The sequence below is a fragment of the Monodon monoceros genome, unplaced genomic scaffold, assembly GCF_005190385.1.
Source record: "Monodon monoceros isolate NGI ecotype Baffin Bay Population unplaced genomic scaffold, NGI_Narwhal_1 Super_Scaffold_4, whole genome shotgun sequence".
Taxonomy (NCBI): domain Eukaryota; kingdom Metazoa; phylum Chordata; class Mammalia; order Artiodactyla; family Monodontidae; genus Monodon; species Monodon monoceros.
This window is the reverse complement of record NW_021703781.1, coordinates 36,804,271-36,822,652: the sequence shown is the minus strand read 5'-3', so window position 1 is coordinate 36,822,652 and position 18,382 is coordinate 36,804,271. Positions and strand designations below refer to the sequence as shown.

General features: G+C 36.9%; 1 protein-coding gene across 5 annotated transcripts in view; it reads left to right on the top strand.

Moving 5' to 3' along the window:
• The window catches only part of PARG (poly(ADP-ribose) glycohydrolase), a 120,365-nt gene that overhangs the window by 54,967 nt on the left and 47,016 nt on the right, over positions 1 to 18,382 (top strand). For all 5 annotated transcript variants that reach the window (XR_003797008.1, XM_029245107.1, XM_029245108.1 and 2 more), the window contains 3 exons: positions 2,441 to 2,598; positions 10,068 to 10,147; positions 14,685 to 14,745. Coding sequence is in view for 4 of the 5 variants with exons in the window: in XM_029245107.1 (XP_029100940.1) it covers positions 2,441 to 2,598; positions 10,068 to 10,147; positions 14,685 to 14,745 (299 nt within the window). In the remaining variant the exon portion in view is untranslated. The remainder of the gene's footprint in view (positions 1 to 2,440; positions 2,599 to 10,067; positions 10,148 to 14,684; positions 14,746 to 18,382) is intronic.

The following is an 18,382-nucleotide window of genomic DNA, read 5'->3' as shown; positions in this document are numbered from 1 at the left end:
AAAGCTTTGAAGTTTCATTAGGTCCCATTTGTTTATTTTTGTTTTTATTTCCATTTCTCTAGGAGGTGGGTCCAAAAAGATCTTGCTGTGATTTATGTCAAGGAGCGTTCTTCTAATGTTTTCCTCTAAGAGTTTTATAGTGTCCGGTCTTACACTTAGGTCTCGAATCCATTTTGAGTTTATTTTTGTGTATGGTGTTAGGAAGTGTTCTAATTTCATTCTTTTACATGTAGCTGTCCAGTTTTCCCAGCACCACTTATTGAAGAGACCCTCTTTTCTCCATTGTATATCCTTGCCTCCTTTGTCATAGATTAGTTGACCATAGGTGCGTGGGTTTACCTCTGGGCTTTCTATCCTGTTCCATTGATCTATATTTCTGTTTCTGTGCCAGTACCATATTGTCTTGATTACTGTAGCTTTGTAAAGTGTAGTCTGAAGTCAGGGAGTCTTATTCCTCCAGCTCCGTATTTTTCCCTCAAGATTGCTTTGGCTATTAGGGGTCTTTTGTGTCTCCATACAAATTTTAAGAATTTTTTTGTTCAGGTTCTGTAAAAATTGTCATTGGTTATTTGATAGGGATTGCATTGAATCTGTAGATTGCTTTCGGTATGGTCATTTTCACAATATCGATTCTTCTAATATAAGAACATGGTATATCTCTCCATCTGTTTGTGTCATCTTTGATTTCTTTCATCAGTGTCTTATAGTTTTCTGAGTACAGGTCTTTTACCTCCTTAGGTAGGTTTATTCCTAGGTATTTTATTCTTTTTGTTGCAAGGGTGAATGGGATTGTTTCCTTAATTTCTCTTTCTGATGAGAGGTCTTCATTCATATTAACCAGTGTCTTATTTTACCTAGCTGAGTGCTCGATGATAAGATTTACATCCTCTAGTTTTCCCCAAGTATTAGCTTTCAGGCATTTCTCCTCACCAGGAGAACAAATAACTTATTATATTTTAAATTATACTTATTTAGTTATTTGGGAAACAAGAAATGTTTGTGTTTTAAGTCCATTAAGCCTAAAATCATTTTTGTGGATAACCTGGTAAATGGTAGTTAAAAACTCATTTCTTACTAAAACCAAGGAACAGTGTGCTTTAAGCCATTGATACTTTGTCACCTTTTCTAAACTCATGGCTGGGCTGTAAATAAATGTATAGGAAGGAAAATGAAGATCAATATGAGCTCTCTATTGCTTCTTTCTTAGAACTGGTGTTTGCTAAGGCCTAAAAGGAGAGAATTTTGGATACCCTAATGAAAATAAATTCTTGATATTTCCTGTTTGTTTACTTTTGTATTTTCCCAAGGCAAATAGTTGAACTGCAAGTTTAGCATTTTCTTTTTCTAGCAAACTCTTATTCTAGCAATGATGTATGTTTTCTGTTAGAGAAAAGCAAATTGTTATGGTTGATTTGTCTTGCCTGCCTTTCCTCAGTTTCGTTTTGAGTGTTGATTCCTGAGATGTGATCAGGACAGTTCTCTATGCATACTGTTTTGAATTAAAGTAGATATCCAGGATTCTTAGTTCTGACTTATTAAAGGGAATAGGAAAAGCGCCCCTAAATATTATGTTGGAGCATTTTGAAGCATAACAACTGATGTAAATTGGCAGTTGGTCTTTGGCTTTCCCAGCATGACTTTAAAAACATACAGTTTAAACATTTAAAACAGAATAAAACTCACTGAACGCAATACTCAGGTCCTGTGGAATATACTAAAAATAAAAGGTTAGTCAATTTGGGTTTGGTATAACTTGAAGACATTTCAGATGTAAAAAGCTTGAGGGAGAAATGTCCTACATCTTCCTTGACTTGAAATGATTATGTAGGAAATGCCTATATTTTTACAGGTTATACATAAATAAGTCTGTATACACATGTTCCATTAATTGCTTTAATAAAATTAGATTTGGGTCTTATAAATTGTCAATGAGAAGTGTGATTCAAAATTAGAAGGAAAAGACTTATTTATTGAATTATTTTCCTTAGTTCATTTTCTTTAGGACTGAAATAGAAAAATTGCTCTGTCCAATAATCTTTAATATAAGTGAGAACAAAATTTAGCATATGCAGTAGTAGTTAAACTCAACATTACATTTTTCTGTTCCATCCTTTGTTTTAATTTTTCATTACATGTGTAATGTGTTTTTATTTCTTACTTGCTAAAGGAATCTCATTTTTCATTAATACAAGTAATGTTTTGTGTTCTCTTCACTATCATTATTATTGATTAGAAATCTGCACTTTGTCAAACAAGTACATTTTCCCAATCATCCTTGATGAACTGCTCTTGACTTCAACAGTATTGCTGATTTAAGGATTCAAGAGTGGCCTGAAATTATTCCTGCCTTAATTTAGCAAATGCAATTTGGTGCCTCTGCTTTTGAAATTGCTAAACTAATTATTGCTCTTCTTGTCTGTATTTGTGTTTCCTCTATCAGCCAATACCGCTCCTGAAACAGAAGATGAATCATTCCATCACAATGTCACAGGAACAGATTGCTAGTCTTTTAGCTAATGCTTTCTTCTGCACATTTCCACGGCGCAATGCTAAGATGAAATCGGAGTATTGTAGTTATCCAGATATTAACTTCAATCGGTATGTTTTCAGCGAACCCCTTTTTAACATTAAAATGGAGAAGGTTGGCATTGAGTGATTTGCCAAACATTTTATTTACAATTATCTAATTTAATCTTTACAATACAGTGAGTTAAGTGATATTTTTGCTATTTTGCAGGCAAGATAATTAAAGTTCATGGTTAACAAAACTTGCTTTGGGTCCAGGAGCCAGTAAGTCACAGAGCTAAAGTTTAGTCTCAGGTCTGTCTTACTCCAAGGCACATGTTCTTTCCACTCTGTCAGGTTGTCCTCCTCCTCTAAGTGCCCTGAATTCCTTATGCCTGTTCCGTGTGATTATTTAGTCACAGAACATTTGTTGTACATTATATTCTTCGTATGCTGAAATAATGTTAAAGCTGGAGTGAGTACGAGTACTCCTTTCTGTAAAGTGTGAGTTTAGAGTCATGAGACTGACTGTCTTATGAGACTTGAAAATACAGTTCTTAAGACAAAAAGCAAAAGTGAAAGTTGACTTTGACTTTTTATAGACATGATTAATTTATTAATCTAATATTTTTTAAAAGGAAGACAAAATGTTTAACTTATTTGATTAAAGTAATGTGTTGTGAAGGTTGATAAAGTTTTAGATTCTAACCATTTTCCCACATTATTACTTTCTCCATCATTTACACAAACAAAAACATTGTAAAATCTTCTTGGCAAATGATTATTGTTTTTTTCCTCCCTCCAACCCCCCCCCTCCACCCCCCATCTCTGTTTTTCACCTGAGAATTATCTTTATGGGATCTGTGAGTAAAATGTGAGGTTTTTTTCCCCTAATGTCAGGAGCGGGCCTTCAGAGAATTGTTCCAGTATATGCTCCTCTTTCCCAGTAGACTGTGTGTAATGTCCTCCTCCATTACCTCCCTCTAATCCCCATCTCCTGCCTCTGAGGGGTGGGGCAGTGTGGACAGGGTACAGAGAAGGATATGTAGTGATGGAGCAAAGTCACATGACTTTGCTCAAAGTTGACAAAGTTCTGTTTGCTGTTCTGTTTTTGTGTTCAAAGTTGATTGGTGTGGTAATGCCACTTATTTTAGTTTACCTTTTTAATGTTGTCTCGTTAAAAACTTTATTTCTAATGAATTTTAGATGTGTAAAAAAGTTGCAGAAATAGTACTGAGAGATCTCGAATACAACTCTCCTTAACTTCCCCTTATGTTAATATTACTATGTAACCATACTTTGTAACCATAGTAAAGTTATCAAAACCAGGAAATCAACATTGGTATAATACTGTTAACTGAACTACAGACCTTATTTGAATTCCAAGAGTTTTTTGGGTTTTTTTGTTTTGTTTTGTTTTTTTGCGGTATGCGGGCCTCTCACTGTTGTGGCCTCTCCCGTTGCGGAGCACAGGCTCCGGACGCGCAGGCTCAGCGGCCATGGCTCACGGGCCTAGCCGATCCGCGGCATGTGGGATCTTCCTGGACCGGGGCACGAACCCATGTCCCCTGCGTCGGCAGGCGGACTCTCAACCACTGCGCCACCAGGGAAGCCCTCCAAAAGTTTTTGTACTGTATTTTTCTGATCCAGAATCCTCCCAGTATCCCGCACTGTGTTTACAGTAGTCCCCTCTTTTTTTTTAAAGACCATTTATTTAATTTATTTTTAAAAATTTTTATATTTATTTATTTATTTGGTTGTGTGGGGTGTTAGTTGCAGCAGGCGGGCTCCTTAGTTGCAGCACATGGTCTCCTTAGTTGTGGCATATGGGCTCCTTAGTTGTGGCATGCATACTCTTAGTTGTGGCATGCATGTGGGATCTAGTTCCCTGACCAGGGATTGAACTTGGGCCCACTGCACTGGGAGCATGGAGTCTTATCCACTATACCACCAGGGAAGTCCCTACAGTAGTCCCTTCTTACCTGTGGTTCGCTTTCCATGGTTTCAGTTACCTACAGTCAACCACAGTCTGAAAATATTAAATGGAAAATTCCAAACAATTTGTAAGTTTTAAATTGCATACCATTCTGAGTAGCATGATGGAATCTTGTACCGTCCCACTCCTTCCCATCCAGGACATGAATCATCCCTTTGTCCAGCGTATCCCACCTGTTAGTCACTTAGTAGCCTGACTTGGTTATCAGATCAGCTATTGAGGCATCGCAGTGCTTGTGTTCAAGTAACCCTTATTTTACTTAATAATGGACCCCAAGCAGAGGAGTAGTGATGATGGCAGTTGGGATATGACAAAGAAAAGCTGTAAAGTGCTTCTGTCCATGGAATTAAGAAGAAGGAAAAAGAAATTTATGGTAGTTTTGCTGTTACACCTCAAACTGCACAAGTTATGGCCAATGTGTGTGATAAGTGCTTAGTTAAGATGGAAAAGGCATTAAATATGTACAATAGGATATTTTGAAAGCTAAAGACCACATTCACATAACTTTTATTACAGTATATTAGTATAATTGTTCTACTTTATTATAGTTATTGTTGTTAATGTCTTACTGTGCCTAATTTATAAATTAAACTTTATCATTAGGTATATATCTGTAGGGAAAAACATAGTATACATAGGGTTCCATATTGTCCGAGGTTTCAGGCAGCCACTGGGGAGTCTTGGATTTCCTACAGGTAAGGGGGGACTACTGTAGTTTTCTAAGTCTCCTCTACCCTGTTATTTCATTTTTCCTTTCCTTTCATGCCTTTGACACTTTGGAAGACTACTCCTCAGTTATTTTGTAGTATGTTCTTCAGTCGGGTTTGACTGACATTTTTTTCACAAATGGAGTGAGGTCACTGAATTTTTGACAGAAATAGCAGAGAACTGATGTTGTGTCCTTTTTGGTGCATCATATCAGTGGGCTCTTTTTAAAAAAATAAATAATTTTGTTTATTTATCTATTTTTGGCTGTGTTGGGTCTTCGTTGCTTTGCGCAGGCTTTTTCTCTGGTTCTCTGGGGCAAGCAGGGGTATTCTTTGTTGCAGTGAGCAGGCTTCTCATGGCCTGCTTCTCATGGTGGCTTCTCTTGTTGCAGAGCATGGGCTCTAGGCACACGGGCTTCAGTAGTTGTGGCTTACGGGCTCTAGAGCACAGGCTCAGTAGTTGTGGAGCACGGGCTTAGTTGTTCCACGGCATGTGGGATCTTCCTGGACCAGGGTTTGAACCCATGTCTGCTGTGTTGGCAGGCGGATTCTTAACCCCTGCGCCACCAGGGAAGCCCTATAGCCTCTTTTTGAATGAATCAGATGAATAGTTTTTTACATCATAGGTAGTCAGAAATTAGAATTATCCCTAGAAATAATTCTTGATCTGTAAGAATTACTTCCAGTCCAGAATGACCATGAGGGATTTAAGCTTGCAGTATCCCGATAGCATTTTTAACAAATAAGAGTTTAAGTAGGTAGGTCTGTTGAAGATTTGAAACCAGGCATGCTCTTGTCTTCCTGGCTGACGGATGTTCTTTTGGTCACCAGAACACTGAAAATTAATTAAGGCAGGTGAAACCTGTGGTAGTTTCCACAATTGTTTTAGGGAATCCTCGGCAGTCAGGATGTCTGCACTTGTCTCTCAGTGAGATGAATGTGTTTTCATAAGCCGAAAACAGCCAACAACCGCAACTATTCGCGATCATTGATGCTGTCTATTGGCAGCTCACTGTGATTTTCTATCTCTGGAAGTTTCTAGTTGGGAAGCTTCTATACTAATAGGTTCAGTGAGAGTAAATGACTTGTAGCAGAAGTGGGACTTGAACACTGTCTTCTGTTCAAACTCATTGCTGTTTTGTTATGTCTCACTTCCTCTCAAGAGCAAAATGCTCTGCGTGCACTCCAGAAATGAAAAACAACCAATAGTTCCCCTTTTTCGTGTGGCTTATGAAAGATCAACTACCTAATTTGATGAGCCATTTGGTAAGCAGATTATGGAGCATTTTGTTGTTGTCATGTTTTCTTTTTTGCATGATTGCTGTTTATGATTATAGTTTCCGCCAGTTAGGAGTTGTGTGTGTGTGTGTGTGTGAGTGTATTTAGTCTCCAAAGGCTAACCAGTTGATTGAATAAGAAAAATAGTAAGAGTTTGTGGTGGCAAGCTGATGTCAATAAATTGAATAGGTCTTCCCTTTTTTATTTATCCTTGTGTTCTTCCAGCCCTGCTTAGTTATGTTAAATACCCCTGACCTTTTCCCCTGCTTGCCTTTCAGGGCCTAAACATTCTTATAAAGGCTTCCAATGTGATTAGCATCGATGCTGCTGAGATTGCTTAGAAACTGATGGTCAGAGATTAATTGTGGGTTGCAGCAGTGGTCAGCCCAGGAGGCTTTTACATCTGTCTCTTCCGTGGATTGAAAATGCTGTCAGGGCCATATGGCACAGTGCTTCACAGAAAAGCCAAGAATGACTTTCTGGCTGGGTTCCGGATTATCATTTGCTTCCACTTTAAAGTGGAGGTTATAGTGCTTTAGGTTTGATTTACTGTATACTAATAGGATTAATCCTTAACTTGAAATCACATGGGAGTATGTGTGTGTCTAGAATCCAATTCTAGTAATGTTATCAATATTCCATTCAGGGAAAGATTTTATTAAACTATGTTTCTCTTTATATGTATGGAAAGAAAAACACCAGTTAATAAGTAGCTGACCCTTGATTGACTTATTCCCTTGAAAATAAAAGTTTTGTTTAGAACAAGAGTGAGGTTGCCTAACTGGCTTTTTCTGTTTATTTTCTTTAATAATCTGTAATTATCATTTGGTTAAATGCTAAAATGTCTTCCCTACGTGTGGAGGGGTTATTATGGCCTAGTTTATGTGCATATTTACATGCACGCCTGCTGACTCAAAATATGCCTTCAAATATACATACCGAGGGATCCAGGGATTTCCCTGGCAGTCCAGTGGTTAAGACTCCATGCTTCTACTGCAGGGGGTGTGGGTTCGATCCATGGTCTTAAAACAGATCCCACATCACGTGCAGCACGGCAAAAAAACAAAACAAAAAACCCAGGACTTGAAAATCTAAATTAACAACAACAACAAAAAATGGTGTTGAGGAGTTAAAAAAAAACTGGGATGGTGCTTGATTATTATGAGAAGGTCTCATTCTCTCTGAGTCTCTGTCTTTTTCTGTTTGTCTCTCTGCGTGTCTTTCTCTGCGAGTTTCTGTCTCTCATACCCTCTTCTGTCTTCAACCCAACTTCTGTCTCTTTCTCTTCTCTCTGTCTTGCCAGCCCCATCCCTCTGTCTCTTCCTTTCTCGGGCTCTGTCCTTAGTCCCTTTGTCTATCTCCCCATCACCACCACCCCTCCCCCCGCCGCCACCCCAAACGCTGTCCTTCAGATAGTACATCACTCTTGTGGCTTTCTCTCATGCAGATTGCCTGTGTTTTTATGTTATTTTCACTTGCTTCCATACCAGAATAACTCATTTTATTTAGGTGGCTATTCGTGGTACTTTAAAATTTTACAAAGCGAAATCTGAGAATTGATGCAAAGATTTTAAACCTGCTTCATCTTGCCTTATTTTCTACCTCCCTGTTGTGTCCCAGACGCCACCCCACACACACTTCTCCATCAGGAAGATGGAAAGCGTATTTGGTTGCATAGTGATTTGAAATTAGACTTGGAGCAATGAAGAAAGAGAATGCATTGAGATTCTGCTTGATTTGTACCTATAAGATTTGGACCTGTAAAATAAACAGTAGTGCTCATTTGTAGTGGGTGATAATAACAGACATATAATCTTTCCAGGAAAGTCCATATTGCTAAGGTAATAAATATGTAGTCCCAAGAGTCTCCTAAGGTTAATAATTTGCCATCATGGTTATTAAATATGTTAACTTTTATGTGCTTTTATAAATAAATGATCACATGCTGAAGGTAGGGATGCTTTTTACATTTGGGGGAATTATTTCTTAAGGGCAATAGCCATTTTCACTCATTATGCAACAGTTCTACGAAGAGGAACTTTTTCCCCGTAATTGAGTTGTATAGTAAGTACATCAGTTCATCTCTAAAAAAAGGTGATAAGCTGCCTTTGTATTTATCCTGATTCCCTCTACTAAGTAGTAAACCTAGAAAGGGATTTTGCAATGGATCCCAAGGTATTCATTCGGTAAATCATATTTATTTGATACAGGATGTTTAATTAAACTGCCAAGTGGCTTCTTCATTTTGACTGTCATTTTGATTTAAACAAGCTCTATTCTGGCTGACATTTTGCAGAAGAAACCGAACTGAAACCTGTGTTTGCAAAGATTTTCTTTCAGCAGGCAGCTGGATTTTAAGAGTATTTGTTATAAACATTTTAGAAAATACAGTCTTTTAGATGAGAAAAAATTTTCACACAGGCACTCAAACTACTTTTAAACATTAATTAGATTTCAGATTTCGTTAAAATGCTTTCTGACATTTAGCGTTCTTTTCAGGAAATAAGTATTCATGTAAATTGTTTTCTCAGAAATTGACCCTGAATAAAGAATTTCAGATCATTGGAAACAGGATCATTTGAAATCTACATTTCCTTCCCTTTTCCTAATTCATTTCATTTGCTCAATAGGATTTTCTCATAGAATTAACTTTTCCCTCTCTGCATAGTTACATAAGCTTGTTTTTCTAATCATGAATATTTTACCCATTTCGGCACTTATTAAAGTGGACTTTTATTTGAAGGGTTTCTGGTTTTAGAGCAAGAGTATATGACTAGAAGCAGATGACTAATACTTCATCATTTATAGCCACAGAATTTCTTTGCAATTTTTAAGTACCTTTGTAAAGCTAGATCTTGTGCCTGAAAGCATGCTTTTGTGTTAGAAATCTTTTGGTGAACTACTTACTGAGATCATATGCTTTCAAAGCCTTACTTTTCTTTCCTCAGGATAAATTGCATTATGTGTTACCAATAACCATGTGTTACCATGTCATTTCAAAGAAAACTAAATTAAGTAGTGCAAGTCCAGGTTGCTGGAAACTGGATGACCTAGGGTAGGCATTGTTTTGGTTACCATACGAAGGGTATATGTGTTTAATCACCAAGGATTGGTCAGTCCGCCAGTATCTTGTCATACCTGCTTGTTGTTATCCTAGCTGCACCCCACCCCCAAACAGTCATGTGGATCTTTTTTCAGATACCATTCTCGTTCAATCATTTAACTACCTGGTAATATTATGAATTATATATAGTATTTGCCATGATCAAGCATTAACTCACTGGCCTAATTGACTTTGGGGGACCAGATGGTGCCCCACAGAAAGATAGACTGGAGGAACGTGGTTGTTAGAGAGTGCCATCTGACATGAACAACTTTGAAGAAGCCAGGTTCTAGTTGGTCTCAGTCCTCTTCAGATTCTGTTTGAATCCAAACAGTTTCCCAGTTTTCTGTCATTACAGAATTGCCTTCTGGAAGAATTACTTCTTTTATTACTTGGTAGCAATATAGATTTAGTTTTCTGTGAATCATTAAGGCATTTAGAATCATCCTTACCCTCTTTTATTTTCCATCTCTTTCAGATTGTTTGAAGGACGTTCATCAAGGAAACCAGAGAAGCTTAAAACACTCTTCTGCTACTTTAGAAGAGTCACAGAGAAAAGTACATTCCTTTCATTCTTACCGTAATTTTTGTCACTGAGGGGGACAGTTCAGACAGGTCAAAAACATTTTGTGTTTAAAGTACACTTTCCTCCCCAAACCACATTAAAACAATAATAATTCAATATCTAGATTTTATGCATTTGTTTTGTGTATACGTAAATGTGTGCTATGAATGTGTATGGGTTTTATATACTCTGAAATTAGACTAGCGTAACATACGCTAATGGATGTTCATGAATAAAAATAGTAAATTAATACTTTCAAAAGAAAGTATATTGACTGGGGGATACATTTTAGATATTCTTTATTTAAAGAAACATTGACTATTACAGTTAGTTTATTTGCAGAGGTTAACCAATTCATTGCCTTCCTACCCATCCCTCTCTTTTGTGCCTCCTTCAGCCCTTTGTAGAGTTCTTATAAAACAGTGTTTGTACTTAGAGTTTACATGTCTTTATTCCTCTGTTGGACCTCAGCCATCTTCTTTTCCCAGAGGCTAATCATAGCACCTGAGGCAGTAGTGGTAAATGTCTAGCCAATGCTGGTAGTGACCAGCTAATATTAGATGGGTGTTGCCACCCTTATCCTAGGAGCTGGGTGATCACAGACCCACAGACAAGTTTCTTAACATCTCTAAGCCTCAGTTTCTTCATCTGTAAAATAAAAGAATAATGATAACTTACCTCATTGGGTAGTTGTAAATACTAAATCAGAAGTTACATGCTTAATAAATGTTAGCTATTATCATGGGTAGCCTTTCCTGCAAAGTAATTATAAAGGAAGCCAGAACATCTCAAAAGTTTGCTTTTGCTAAGTAGAACAGGTCAAGTGAAATGAGTTCTTTTCAGTTCTGGTTGTCCAAGTTGTGGGATTGTCTTAAAATACATCACTGAATTATTTTAAGGTCATTTTTCTCATATCCTTCCCTTAGTAAGTAATTTCACATCCTAGTGTACTTGGCATTCTTTTCCTTTTGAATGTATTGCCATTGGACATTGTACAAATTTGGGGGAAAGTAATCAATAATCAGGATTTTGATAATTTAAGGGGAAAATTCATAGGCTTCTTTTGATAGAGGGTTATTTCTTTTTTTTTCCTGTTTTGTTTGTTTTTGTTTGTTTTTGTTTATTTGGCTGCGTCAGGTCTTAGTTGTGGCACGTGGATCTTTGTTGCAGCATGCAGGGAGTTATTTCTTAGCTTATCTTTTTTTGTTTTGTGCTCTGTACTGAATGAAATAGTAAGGAAAGAGAATGCTCACTGGGGCTTATGAGACATGAAACCTAATTAGAATTTGTACTAATTTGTTAGAAAGATGAGTATATATTTTGCTATTCTAAATCTAAATAGAATGAATTCCATTACTGTTTCTAAGTAATTCAGGGTTTACTTTTGTGTCCCTGAAGTCAAATCCTGCATGTCTGCTCTAAAAGCCAGCTTGCCTTTCCAAATGTTAGGATTTTAAACACTTTGAGAAAAGAAGCTAAAATTTTGTTTTTTCAACTAGAAATTTATAAATCATCATACATATTTTTAATTTATTTATTTATTTTTTTCATCATACATATTTTTAAAAAAATATTTATTTATTTATTTGGCTGCTCTGGGTCTTTAGTTGCAGCACGTGGGATCTTTGGTTATGGCATGCAGGATCTTTGGTTGTGGCATGTGAGATCTTTAGTTGTGGCATGCAGGATCTTTAGTTGCAGCATGCGGGATCTAGTTCCCTGACCAGCATCAAACACTGGGCCCCTGCATTGGGAGCACGGAGTCTTAACCACTGGACCACCAGGGAAATCCCTAAATCATCATAAGTATTGGGAATTAGGCTGAAAAAATAAATTGTAATTAGACGTTTTATTTTCTGACTTTTTAACTGTACATGGTAATTTGGTTCTTTGTAGAAATATAGTGAGACATGCTATAGGTTTTTAGGATATAAAGCTACAGGCTTAAGGAGGAAATACTAAATAGAATAAAAGAGATTTTCAATTTAATAATTACTTTCTATAGAATGTTCTAGAGTCTACTGAATAGAAACTATAGAAACCTATTTAAAGTACCATATTTCATCAACTCTAGGACATGATATATGGTAAGAAGTTTCATTATGTTAGGTACCACTACAAAGGAAAAAACACTCAGGATGGGGAGTTGTAGGAGATATCTCTTACAAAGCTGGTATACCAGAGGTCTGTACCCTTAGTCTAAGAATAAGTGAGAAATTAACTTGGCTATGCAGAAAGGGGACAACAAAGAAACTGCAAGTGTCAACCTAGGTAGAGAGGGTGCCCAAAAAATCTTCCCTGAGAATTTGAACCACAAGCTGCAAGTCTGAGGTCTGAAGTCATATTACCAGTGTGATCCACAGAAGCCTGCAACGGAAGATTTAATTCAGACTGATTTCAGGTTGGTGGTGGCCCCAGATGATGGTAGAAGCAGATGCATATCTTCTCTGGAAAAATTGCTTTAATGCAGATCAATAGCAATGGCTAGATACCTTTGACTATGTGACTAGTTTCAGAAACTTAATACGTGAAAAATATGCTTTTTAGAATTGATAAAATATAATTTCATCAGGACCACCTTTTCAAGGATGTCAGTATATATTTTATATTTGTAGTGAGGCTCTTGAGACTGAAAGATTTTAAAGAGCTTTCTGAATTATTTTCAATATAATTTTAGATAAAACTATCTTATAAATGGAATATTTAAAAAGTGATGGCTTGGGACTTCCCTGGCGGTCCAGTGGTTAAGACTCTGCACTTCCAATGCAGGGGGTGTGGGTTCAATCCCTAGTCAGGGAACTAAGATCCCACATGCTGTACGGTGTGGTGAAAAAATTTTTTAAAAAATAAAAGATTAAAAAAAAATTGGATGATCTTAAAACAAAAAAGTGATGACTCATATGCAGTATATATTGTGATTTTATTAAAGGAAATATTTGATTAACCAAAATAACCTATTCTGGTGTGAAAGGTGCCTTTCTATGGAAGAACGGTAGTAGGCATGTTCTCAAGGGGTTTTTTTTGTTATTAATTATATCTAAAGAGCCATGTTCTTCCTTTTCTCTTGCTTTGCCAGAAATTTTCATTTTTTAATTTCTCTTGGTATCTCCTAGTATATATGAGAGACATTTAATGTTCTTACTTTTCTGCTAAATTATTGAATGATGACACAGACATTAGTTTCCTATTAATAGAATTGCTTCTCTAGTGTTTGAATTATTTGACTTGTGAATTTTAACTATGCTATCCATTTGTCTTAAAGAAAGTTAGACATCTAAAGAATATTTTGTAACTCATGTTAACAAAATTCTGTTTTCTACTGTAACTACTCCATATGATTTTTGGATTGTTGCTGCTTGTGACTGAGAGCAGAGAAATGTGGAATCATCCAAAGGAATGAAATGATTGCCAAGCTTTCACTGGGACTCTACCACCATTATCACTAATAGTTCCTGACATAGTTTTCTCTGCTTAAGAGCATTTTTTTTTTTAAAACAGAAGAAAACAGAAATGGCCTGGCCTTTTTAGTTTGTTCTTTGATTTGAATCAAACAAATTTCTTTTGGCCAGATGATTTATTTTTTGCTTTTGCCACTATTTTAAAAAAAAAAAAGTAAATCTAACAAAAAAGGATCTGATCCTCTAAAATTTACTGCATTTTGATCCTCTCATATCTATTGCTCCTTGAAAACTATGTCATCATTCTTCTCTAACCTCTTAGAATACAGTAATTCCTCCTTCTGGCAAAGGTGCATTTAAATAGAGCACTTGCATATCATCTAAGCCCTGGGTTTAGCTGTGTCAACCTCAAAGGACATGCCAGCAATTTTCTTTTTTAATCTTAGACATTATTTTATTATAAAACACATAAATGTGTATACACTTATCAGTCTTTAGGTGTAGGGTTAAGGCTTTTTTTTTTTGAGGAGTTTACAAATTAAAAGTTAGTTTGTCTTTGTTGTATAAGCTATATCCATTATGCATCCTTTTTTCCCCCAAGGATTTTTTTTTTTTTTTTTTTGCGATACGCGGGCCTCTCACTGTTGTGGCCTCTCCCGTTGCGGAGCACAGGCTCTGGATGTGCAGGCTCAGTGGCCATGGCTCACGGACCTAGCCGCTCCGCGGCATGTGGGATCTTCCCGGACCAGGGCACGAACCCGTGTCCCCTGCATCAGCAGGCGGACTCTCAACCACTGCGCCACCAGGGAAGCCCCCCCGCCAAGGATTTTTTAAAAGTATGTTCAATTTGGAAAACTTAACCAAAAAGTACCAGCATGCAAATCCTACTGTCGTGCTGTTTTCTGTATAGTTTTGTGTCTTAGGGAGGGCTTATCTACTATTTTGTAGAAAGAATTCCTATTGTAAGGATAATATTATTTTAAATCAATCTTCTGTTGTATTCCAGCACCAGGCTTGGTTTTTCCTGATTAGCTTTACAGCCAGTGTTAGACCCATTCTTTTACTGAATATATATAATCTTTTCAAACTCAATACTTATTTTGGGTGTGTTTCTCTTTTATTGCTTTTGTAGAACCTACTGGGTTGGTGACATTTACGAGACAGAGTCTTGAAGATTTTCCAGAGTGGGAAAGGTAATAATAATGTAAATAATCCTGGAATCTTAGAATTGGAAGGACTCTTTCACCATGAGAGATTGTATTTTACAGCCCCTGAAAAGATGGCTTCCCAACCTCCTAATTGCCCTAGTACCAGGGAGTTTCTTAAAATGATCAATTGATAGCTCTCATTGTTAGAAAGGTCATGCCTTTTGAATCAAAGTCTGCAACCCTTTCACTTCTACTCTTTTGCCTTAGTTTTGTCTTCTGAAACAAAGTCCTGTTTAGAATTAGGAGTTTTCTGTGTGAAGACACTAACATTAAACACCAGTATTTAATGTTCCTCCTTACCCTTGGTTTTATGGTTAATGTTTGTATTTTATCGCTTTTCTTTCTGGAGGACAAGATTAGGAAGTTTTATTTTTACTAAACTAAAATGTAAATCGTAGTTACTTAGTATTTGTCTGAGTGACAAGAGTTTTGAAGTTTGGTTGTCAACATGTACTATTGGCAATTTTGTGGAAGTTGCTAATTTACTAGGGTTTTTTCTTATTTACCTGCAAATACTGAGGAGAATAATAAGCAATCTGAGTTTATTCAGTTATGTAAGTTCCTTTAGTGCTTGAAATAGTCAACACATTTTCTAACCTGGAACAAATCCCCAATGCACTTAGAGAAGAATGTATCTACTGTTTCAGTGCATGTGACGACATGATTAAACATGCTAAATGCATATTTTGGATGTGCATTCATGTTAATCAGTGCCTCTTCATTTTCACTTTCTAATAATTTTTATCGTAGTTTGTAATTGTTTTGTTTAGAATTATTGATGAAAGGGACTCACTCTTAAAGGAATTAACTTGAGAAAGCACATATGCTTAGATGGCTTTCCTGTGTTTTCATCCATCAAAGATGTTTATTTGTGAGGTGGAGGAAAAACAAACTTACTTTAGGAGGCTGACTCCATGGCTGAGATGATTATTAGCAGAGGGAAGTGGATAAAAGATTAAGCAACCAAAAGAAAGACAAAAGCAAGAACAAAATTGAGTCAGAAAGGAAGAGAAACATGTACAGCATTTCAGAATCGTGGTATATTAGAAATTAAAGGGACCCCAGGAAGTCATCTGGTCCAGCTGCCTACTAAAAGTAATCAGCTCTGTAATACCTATAACAGATGGAGACTAGGCAGCCCTGGTGATGGGAAATTCACTGTTTGGCCGCAGTCTATCCCACTGTTGGCTGCTTGTGTTATTGTCTAATACTTTCATTTACTAAAAAGTCTGTCTTCCAAAAATCTCCCCACCCCGCCAAATCCCATTCCTCGTTCTTCCTTCTGGAACTACAATCAATAAAACTAATTTTCTTTAAGATTTGACCCTCCTTCATGTATTTTAATGCTTTCTTGATCCACCGCCACCTCTAACAATACACACAGGTCCATACTAAACTACTCATTTCTTCTGTTTCACATATAATATGGATTGTAAACCCTTTAACTCAGCTGTTGATGTACCCTAGGCCATTGGTCCCTCTTAAAATATGGTGCCTAGAACTAAAGTAACAATCTGCTGTGTTATCTGCCCAGATTAGAGTACAGAAGGTTGCTTTTCTTAGCTCTTCTATTAGTCTCTAATAGGAACACAGATGTTTTTGTTCATGTTGCTTTTGTGTAGATTTTATAGATCATTCAGAGGGATTGTTTTTAATTCAGCTCAGGATCTCTACTCTGCATCTGGCATTCATTTGGCACTAATGTGAAAGGACACCTATTTGTACACCATCTGGGAGAGAAGGGATAGGTCAAAATGCAGAGATTGGTGAGGCTGCTGTGTCAGTAAGATAATTTTGCTCTTTAAATAAGATCTAGATATTCCCCTTAACCTAGATAGGCAGAATTTAACTTGAAACTTTTCATACTTTTTTTTTTAATTTCATTGATCTCTTTTTTGTTTTAGCTGCTTCTTAAGTGAGTTGCAGAATGCAATTAAAATCCATCTCCCAGATTCCACAGAACCAGAAACATGTGTTCACTTAGAGAGAGAGGATGAAGAAGAGATGAGGATTGTTGGTATTCCCAAGAGTAAGGGACTAAATGGGTGCCAGGAAGTTAGAGGCTTTTCTGAGTTTCAGGATTCTGGCATTATAGTTAACCCTGTGACTATCAATAAATACCTTAGCCAGGCTTAGTTAATCACAGAGAACCAGAATAATCTGTCTTTGATTCCTGGGGCAGTGGTATGAAGAATTTGCTGGGGCCAGAAGGGGAAACCTATTAGGAAGTTGGAGGATGCTTATTTTAAAAAAATAGTTTCTAGCAATTTCCTAATTTTGAGAAGTGTACTATAAGGTGACAGCTACAGTCACAGAGAATAGTTGACAGCAGATGAGACTTCTGGATCATGCTTCTTTATCTTCTCAATAGTATCCTCACAGGTAGTCTCCCCTGGAATAAAATAGCTAGGAAAGTAGGATGCTGCAAAAAAGGGAAGTTAAAAAAATCAAACTTATGGTACTAACTTTCTCCAAGAGATTTAGAAAGTAATTTTTCTAAAAGCATAGCTTACTGGTTAAGAGCTTTTACCTTAGGCTTTCTGGGTTCAAATCTTTGTTGCTTCATTTACTAGTCTTGGACAGGTTACTTAAATGCTTTTTGTGCTTCATTTTCCCATCTGTAAAAGGAGATAGTAATAGGGATGTTGTGAAGATTAAATAAGTTAATACAAATGAAACTTTGAGAACAGAATCTGTACTGAATTATTTTACCTTCTGAGTAAGGTCAGTCTGTTGGACTGGAGCTTTACCAGAAATGTATTTGGACTCATTGATACCAGGATAAAAGCAAATCCCAATAAATAAATAGTGCTTCCCAGCTAAATTTTTTTTTTTTTTGCAGTACGCGGGCCTCTCACTGTTGTGGCCTCTCCCGTTGCGGAGCACAGGCTCCAGACGCACAGGCTCAGCGGCCACGGCTCACGGGCGCAGCCGCTACGCGGCATGTGGGATCTTCCCGGACCGGGGCACGAACCCGCGTCCCCTGCATCAGCAGGCAGACTCTCAACCACTGCGCCACCAGGGAAGCCCTAAATTTTTTTTTAATATAATTGTTTTAAAAAATATATAATTCCCCTCCCTCCAAAAATTCATGCCACTCTGTATAAGTTAGGAGTTTACTATCTGTTACATTCTATTATAATTTATTTATTTATATTCAGTAATTAATCAGGAGAAAAAAATCTAAGGAAAAAATGTCATCATCAACTGCTATTAATAAAAAGGAATTTTTTTTTTAATGATTTAAGCAGGTAAACACTGTAGGGCAGGAAAAAGTTTTTCCTCAATCCTCTTAGGGTCCCTGGCTGGGTATGAAAATTAAACTGAGAAAGATTAACAGGAGAAAAGCATAAAAATTTATTTTATATAAGTTTTGCATGATACAGGAGCCTTTATGAGGAAATGAAGACCCAAAGAAACAGATCTATGTACTTTTATGCTAGGTTTGATGAAGAATAGACAGTCATGGAGGAATATGATATGTAAAAGAGTATGAGGCGATTGAAGTAAACTGGGGGAAACAGCAAGTTCTGGTTGTTGGAATTCTTCTTGGCATCTTTTTGTCTTCAGAGATAATAATGCTCCTTTCCTCCAGGTATAGGTAGGATCCCTCATGTGAGGG